The following is an 8,364-nucleotide window of genomic DNA, read 5'->3' on the forward strand; positions in this document are numbered from 1 at the left end:
GCTAATGTAACCTGGAGCCACCAGCCTTAACTTGTTGATATAATTCATCATAGTTTATTCGATTTTATGTTGACACTTTTTACTTTTACTGTTACTGCAACTGCTCAGTGGCTGGATCTCACCAAACACAAATTAGTCACCCTGGGAATCACAATCATTATCTTGTGGTTATTGCAACATGGCTGTGTGCGCACTCAGCAACCCAGCCAGCTGTCAAACTCATGCTCCATTTCTTTTGATTTATCTGATTAAGAAACCTCTTCCTTGTGTCTGTGTGTTCATGTGTGGTTGGTCTTTCAAAACCTTATGTTTTGGAGAAAAACGTAATTTAGGGTTTTTGGGCAGGGTGAGGGGTTTAGACATCCAGGAACTCCGAGCACAACAGCTTTTGTTTGAGTTTGCCTCTAGAAATGCCTCCCTGCATAGCTGGGAGGAGACCACTGGGCAATCCAGGAAATGCTGGAGGGATTGCATATCCAGACTCGGCTTACAACACCTTGGGTTCTCACAGGAGGACAGTGGGTGATCACAATTTTGGTGAAGCGTGTAGCTGCATCCAACTATAGAAGTGTGTAATACATAAATGTTTGTACACAGCTTATAAATAACTGTAAAATAGACCCATAATGTGACAGTTAAACATCTACAGTCCTGCTGTTTCTTTGATCAAAATGTAGAAGGGGGACACTAGGACCCAGGCAAAAGTTGGCCAGTCAATGTGAGAGCACCTCAGCTGTTATGAGGCTCATGGAGCACAGGTATGTGAGCCTCATCCTTGATCTGGGATCACTCTGGTGAACATGTTTGCCTGGTGAGCCGAAGAAACTTTGTGTTTTAAACAGAAAGATTTCATAGTTAAGGTAGTGTAGGGTGCAAACACACCCCGAGGTATTGTTTTTTTGAGTGTTAATATAAGGCCATGGTTCTCTGCCGGAAACCGGTGGATTGCTCCCTCTGGGTTGGGAGAGAGTTACTGCCTCAAGCGAGGGAGTTCATGTATCTGTGGGCCTTGTTCACGAGCGTGGGTTAAATACAGCCTGAGATGGATCGGCAGTTTGGTGCTGCTTCTGCAGGGATGCAGTTGTGTGCCGAGCCGTCATGGTGTAGAGAGAGCTGAGCCGGAAGGCAAAGCTTTCGATTTACTGGTCCATCTACGTCCCAACCCTCACCTATGGTCATGAGCTCTGGGTGGTGACCGAGAGAATGAGATTGTGGATACAAGCGGCTGAAATGAGTTTCCTCCATGGGTTGGCTAGGCTCAGTCTTAGAGATAGGGTAAGGAGCTCGGACATCCAGAGGGAGCTCGGAGTAGAGCCGCTGCTCCTTCGCGTCGAAAGGGGTCAGTTGAGGTGGTTCGGCATCTGATCAGGATGCCTCCTGGGCACCGTCTGCTGGAGGTGTTCCGGGCACGTCCCACTGGTAGGAAGGCCCAGGGCAGACCCAGAACACGCTGGAGGGATTACATCTCTCATCTGGCCTGGGAACACCTTGGGATCCCCCAGGAGGAGCTGGAAAGTGTTGCTGTGGAGAGGGACATCTAGGGTGCTCTGCTTGGCCTGCTGCCGCCACAACCTGGCCCCAGATAAGTGGATGAAAATGAATGGATGGATGGAAGAATAGATGGATGGATGGGTCAACGACTTAGTTTCTTTTTGTAAAGGGCCCTAACAGTCCAGAAGTAGTAGCAGAGGAAAGGTATGAATGTTGAAGAATGACGTAGAATGACGAAGATTAACACGTGTTGTGTTCAATTCACAGGCAAAGTGCTGCTTGCTGTTTATTTTCCATGTATTTTCCATTATTTATTGCAAATTATTTTACTTGTATTTTAGTAAATTGAACTTATTAACGTAGGGTTTTATCTTTTAGTGCTGCAGTTGGTGTTGGCCTCCGGTCAAGGGAGCACTAGTGCTGTGGGAGTTCACCTGGTGAGTTGAGGTGATATAATTTAAGGTTTGATGTGGCACTGGTTGTAGTTTGGTGTTTTTCTGTTGGAAATGGGTTTATTTTGTGTGTAGTTTTGGTCATCCACATGTAGTATACTTCCAATGCACTGGTTTATAGATTGGTGCTCCACTGCAGAAGGATGCTCTAACTTTTAATTGCTTTTATAGTAGTGCTGTTAGGGACCCTGCATTTAATAAAAGCCTGTCATGGCATTTTGACCCACACTGACTGTTGGCTTTGTTTCTGAAGTTCACCTGTAGATATATGAAAGGTAAGTTGGGTGTTAAAAATAAAACACATCTGGTCTCCTTTGAATCCCACGAACCAGTGGAAGTTGCATTTTTAATATTCCAATAAGATAAAGACAAAGATAAGATATTGTATGAGTCTCAGAGAAGAAGGGAAATGTCCACCAATGCATGAAAACAAACAGACTATCTGGGCTTCAGCATGAGAGAAGTAACTGCACCTCCATTTACATTGCATTCCACAATATTGCAGGTATTTTGCCACATGGCTTTGTTAATAGAACTGCATATCCAACAACACAATATACTGTAGATGTGTGGATGTTTGTTTTGTCAGGCACCAGTGTGAGGTGGAGTCAAGAGGACCATGCATGACATCTGATAAACTATGCACACACACATGCAGATAGAGTGCAGGTGAAAAGTAGATATTTATTCATCACCAAGGCAAAGATTGAGTCCGTTGTACCTCAGTATTTGTTTTTAAATGTCAAAAGCAGTAAAAACATGCATGTGCCTGTCCTATCTCTGGATCAACTTTGGCTGCTATGCAGGTGGAAGTACAAAAACAAAGGGATCTTTCACATTGAATATGTTTCTCTAGAACAAGGAAGCATCTGATCGAAACTGGTATCAAATTACAGAAGGGCTACAGACTTACATGGAAAGCTGTGACATTATGATGGCGTGACACAAACTGAAAGGAGCGTAGGATGACGGGGTGATCTGTGATGGCACTCAGTCACACACTAGACAGCAAGACGACAATAAACACACAGGCATTAGCAGATGAGCACCATTGACAACACAGAAGCAGTGTCACCATAGCAGCATTAGTAAAATATACAATACACACAAATATAGGGGGTTGAAGAAACCTCAAAAAACATCAGAGGCTCCAAACAATGACAGACAGGTAAGGGCAGAAAGGCAGACAGAGCAGGCATGAAGAGATTAAACATGGTGACAGGCCTGTCTGCCTTTGAGTCGAGGGTTGTGATAGAGAAATATGCTTGGACGTGAAAATTCCTCATATTTGCTTTATAAGTACAAAATGAATTTCTGTCAGTCAATGTTCCTGAGTCTACATCACAAATAATAACCTGCTGCGTTTTACTTCAGGGTCCATGTAGACTTACTGTCCTCCAGTACGGCTGACAATTAGAAGTTCATTGGCTGACAGAGCTGTGGACACTGACAGTGCGGTAAGACTGTATTCCACCAGTGCTACCAGTGTAGCATGATAGCATGGTGGAAGTAACAAGCTAGATAGCTAACTAATTAGCCACTACATTATTTAAATATAACAACTAGGGATGAGCAAGGACACCATTATCTGTATCTGTTCAGCCAACTAAATTATCTGTCTCTGTACTTCGAATGGGCGGGCTTTGTGCCAGAAGAGGGCGGGTTTTAAATCGAAAGTACTCATACTTGTACTTGTCGTCCTCCGTTTATCCGGGTCCGGGTCACGGGGGCAGCAGCCTCAGCAAAGAATCCCAGACAGTCCTCTCCCCAGCCACTTCCGTCAGCTCTTCCGGGCGATGTAATACCTCCAGCGTGTCCTGGGGCGGCCCCGAGGTCTCCTCCTGGTTGGACATGCCCGAAACACCTCCCAAGGGAGGCGTCCGGAAGGCATCCTTACAGATGCCCGAACCACCTCAACTGGCTCCTCTCGATGTGGAGGAGCAGCAGCTCTACTCCGAGTCCCTCCCGGGACATAATCAAAAGTTATTTCAAGCCTGAAATTTATAAAGATTAATCAGAAGTTGCAATATTTATTACCTATAAGGAAAAAAATTACAGAACAGCCTCAGAATTGTGCTTCAAACCATTTTTTTATCACAAGAGTAATACATTAAAAACAGCTACCAAAATGAGGATTTTCCTTTATCATGCATACAGTCAATGACACATTTTACTTGTATGATACTAGTCTTCATAATAACTACATTATCTGGACCAGATATTCATTTCATCCGAGCACTCAGCTCAACCCTAGAAAGAACATGTGCCTCGTTTCTACTTACGTATGTGACTGGTGTCTGTAGATCCATAAATACACGTTTGATGCCTCTAGTGTCCAACGCAAGGAAGTGCATTTCTTTACGGATAGACAGAATTATTTTACAACCCAGTAGTTTGGAATTTGCACTTGGAACATTACCGGGACAAAAACAGGACCTGCCAGCTACATGGCATGTTTTATGAAATATTTAATTTAAAAGACGTATGAACGGCTGAACGAGTCATAATGACAATCTGACTGTATATAATGTATAACCATATTTTAACAGAACAACATTACTCAGATTCACAATGTGTTCAAAGTAGATAAACAAGTCACACAAACTCACTTGACGATCAACACAGGCAACTGAATTCAAGGAAATAGCCTGTTAGCCAGTTAGCAGTCTGTTAGCTAAGCTAGCACACTGTCATACAGTCTCTACAAAATCCACAGCAGAAATTTTTTTACATACTTGCAGCAAATTCTGGACTGAAATATTGTGGAGGGGACGAGTTTCACAGGCACATCTGATATCACGGAGATTCCCATAGGAACGAGGCATGAATGCTTCATCAACACACTGTTTTGCTATCATCAGATGAGTGACAACTTTGTTTGGCTAATTTCTTGTAACCACTGTAATGTTAGCATACAAACATGCTGGAATTAGCAAGCTAATTAGGTAGCGACGGTCAAAATAAAATAATAAAATAGATAAATATACAAATAAAATTTGGTAAACACTGGCAATAAATATAAAGTAAATATAGTAATTAAAAATGTGATCCAAATGTCCATATCCAGCAGGGCATTGCCTTTTTGAAACACAATGTGGGAAGACGGTATAGAAATGAAGCCAATGGTTTGTAAAACTCCCAGCTGCAGAAAAATTTTTTTTACATAAAGCTCATGGTATAAGGAGACTGTGGCAGTAGTATGTGACAGGATCAAAAAAATAGTTACAGGCCTGACAGGTCTGTCTGCCTTTGTCAAACTGTGCTTGTTTGCTAAGTCACAATCAAACAATGTCACCACAGTAGCATTAGGAAGATATACAATGCAAAGACTAATGTGGGGGTTGACGAAACAGTAAGTAACATCAGAAGCTCCAAACGGGTAAAGACGGAGAGGTAGACAGAGGAGGCATGAAGAGATTAAACATGGTGACAGGTCGGTCTGCCTCGGTTGTGAAAACTACTCAAACTGCAATGTTCACTGGTGGAGAGATGCATTTAAATGTAGCTAGATTTCAGATGAATATTCTAACCATTGCTAAACATACATACTTAGTGAGGAAAGAATATGATTCAAGATTGACACAAATATGTCTCCAGTATACACAAATGCAGTTGGTACAAACTGCATAAGTGAAATTGTTGAGGTCATGTATTAAAAATACGTCGCAGTGACACTTCCTCTATATTTCTCATTTTCTCAGTGTTGTAGCCCAGATTCAGATATTAGATATCCATACCATGCATGTGTTACGTGACCAAAGAGAAAACTACAGAATTATAAGCTTTTAAAGGAAAGAAACTGAGACAAAATGAAATCGCTAGCCTGACATCTCCTGACCAAATCCCAAATGTGAATTAGTCTAGAACCTCTCTGTTCATTTTTGATTTTAAAAGGAGCATTATGAAAGGTTGTGGATAAAAATGCCACTGGTTGACGCGTACAACTGATCAGAGCAACAACATGTCACGTAGCTGAGCAGTAATAACAGGCTACAGTGTGAAGAGATGAGCTGTGATGGTGTAGCACCAGTATGTCTATAAATGAGTGTTGGCACTTTTGCCATCAGAATTTGAAAATATTACTTAAACGGAGACTTCCACATCAGCTGCAGCCATCTTGGTTGTTTTTAAAAATGCATCAACGGCTCTCCTCCTCACAAAGTTAGGTTTATGCTCACCGTAGTGCCCCTGCGCAAGCATGTGCGTGAAGTGCCCAAGATCTGCAAGCTGGCAGTCATCGTCTCAAACACACCACAGTTTGGATAGCCGGTTGTGACTGGCTCACCTCGGGCCAGGACAACTGGAAATCTGTCAAAACACGAGGGAGATACATCTACCAAAGCAAATTAAATATGACCTCAGACTTGCCTGGTTGTCAGGCTATGAAATCTCTGGAATTTACGAGGCATAATGGAATAAAAACTTTGCTTACAAATCACCAATATATTGAAATAATCTTACCTGTTTTTGAAACTCTGAGTCATAAAACCTGGGCAAGATCAAGCGCTGATAACATATTTTCATAGCCAACAAGACGCTACAGAAGTTGTCTCAGTTTGAGAAATCAAGACAAGAAGAGTGTAGTGTTTGGTTCATCCCTTCTCACTTTTATTTCATCAAAAGACAGTCTCCATCAGCATATTTACATTTAGCACCACAGAAATGTATCCTCAGACATTACTCGCCATGTCTGCTGCCTTCAGAGTTTTCCTGAAGCTGCAGTGACTTAAACGTCAGCGATGGCTTCTTCACATCTACCGGTGAATCCAGCTCCTGGGGAGAAGAGAAGATCAGAAACTTTTCTCCCTACTGTAAAACTTATGAAGGCATCTCATACTAAAGAAATGTATGACTGATATTTCAGGAGTAAACTGATAAGGCAATTGTCAAATCACCTGAACTGGTTTAGTAAATAAATGCGCCACATTAATAGTCTATAGTCTTAAATAAATTCAGAACATCTCTGCTTATTTATCTAAATGAATATGTGCTGAGTGGCCTGATCTTTACCTCAGAGTCTGAGTAGTGTTCACATGGCAGACCCATGTTGGCCATCAGAATTTCTTTCTCCGTGGATCTGTTTCTGAGCGACTCCCAGCCTCGCCTGTTGAAACAAGATTTAAAAAGCCAAATGTTACTACAGCACAAAATAGTTCTGAAGTGGTGTACAGGTCCAAGACTCTCTTAAAAATTTAATTTTAACCAAACTCCACTGCAATTGTTTGTCCCCTCAGGCTCGTAAAGTGTCACTCAGTGAAATGAGCTGCTGCAGCAGAAATACACAACAATCTCATTTTTAAAGTGAGTCCCTCTGATCAGGGTGCAAAAGAAAACAGTCATCCTCATGTACCTTCTGACAAAAATAAAACCAGCAGCCACCAATGCAGCGAGGAGGCAGAGGACACCCAGGATCACACCCACATGACTCTTTCCAGTTTCTGTCTCTTGACAGAAGTCTCCCTTGTAACCAGCCATACACTGGCAGCGAGTCACTTTGCCTTCTATGATGCAGTTGCCATGATTGTTGCAGTGTTGAAGATCACAGGAGCCTCTTTTAACTGAAAGAACAGAGTTCTTCTGGGCGTTTGGGCGGCCATCACTGGACTTGGTCCCGAAAGACACAGAGTTTGTGTTTGGACCTGAAGAGAAATCAATGTTAGTGATTATGATACATGGTGTGTGTGACTGTGATAAAAATGTTTCTACACTACACATATTTTAGTATTTGTTACTATACATCGAGACCCCCTGGTAAAGCCGTGAAGATATTACAAATAGACACTGGCAAAGCAACACAGTACGTACAAGAAGCACAGCAGAAATGTCATATAGGTCGGACTACCATTTTTGAATATATATTTTCAAACAAAACAGTTTCGGTTGAAAAATGACAACAGAAATAACCGAGTTTGCCGATTTTGCATATCTCTGCAATTCAAACAATTGCCAGTTGTCTACCTAAATGTTGTGATCACACCAAATGCAATGCAAATTTTCATGTTGCGTTACTCAAGCTTGAACACTAGAATATTTTGTGTTGACTCGCTTTATACACATGATGATAATTTGCATCATACAAGCCTGAAATTGCTGAATCAATGAATAATGAATAATTCTTCTCCTTCTTCTTCTCCTCCTTCTTTCCTACTTCCCATGGGTGAAAAATCACCAAACTTTGCACAAAGGTCCAGTCTCATGCCAGATATCCTCAGCTGTATACTCAAGCCAATAGTCCTGATGGTGGCGCTACAGCAAGCGTCTAAAGTTCAAAACTTTGAAAATTCATAACAAATCAACCATATGTGCTACAACTTCACAACTTTCATCAAACTGTAGCCCCAATACTGAAGAAACTTTTGTACACTTAAACCTATTAAAAATTATGAAGTTCATCACTCTGTTTTTTTCAAAAACTGTAAAA

The 8,364-nt window shown here is 41.7% G+C and overlaps 1 protein-coding gene across 1 annotated transcript in view; it reads right to left on the reverse strand.

Annotated features, from left to right (window-relative positions):
- Positions 1 to 6,546: 6,546 nt before the first annotated feature.
- Positions 6,547 to 8,364, reverse strand: part of si:dkey-88l16.3 (low-density lipoprotein receptor-related protein 2) — a 23,007-nt gene continuing 21,189 nt past the window's right edge. Inside the window, exons 25-27 of the mRNA XM_050053051.1 lie at positions 7,294 to 7,582; positions 6,954 to 7,047; positions 6,547 to 6,716 (exon numbers count right to left, since the gene is read on the reverse strand). Coding sequence (XP_049909008.1) covers positions 6,621 to 6,716; positions 6,954 to 7,047; positions 7,294 to 7,582 — 479 coding nt within the window. The 3' untranslated portion in view covers positions 6,547 to 6,620. The remainder of the gene's footprint in view (positions 6,717 to 6,953; positions 7,048 to 7,293; positions 7,583 to 8,364) is intronic.

Source organism: Epinephelus moara, chromosome 9 (genome assembly GCF_006386435.1).
Source record: "Epinephelus moara isolate mb chromosome 9, YSFRI_EMoa_1.0, whole genome shotgun sequence".
In the NCBI taxonomy this organism is placed as follows: Eukaryota; Metazoa; Chordata; class Actinopteri; order Perciformes; family Serranidae; genus Epinephelus; species Epinephelus moara.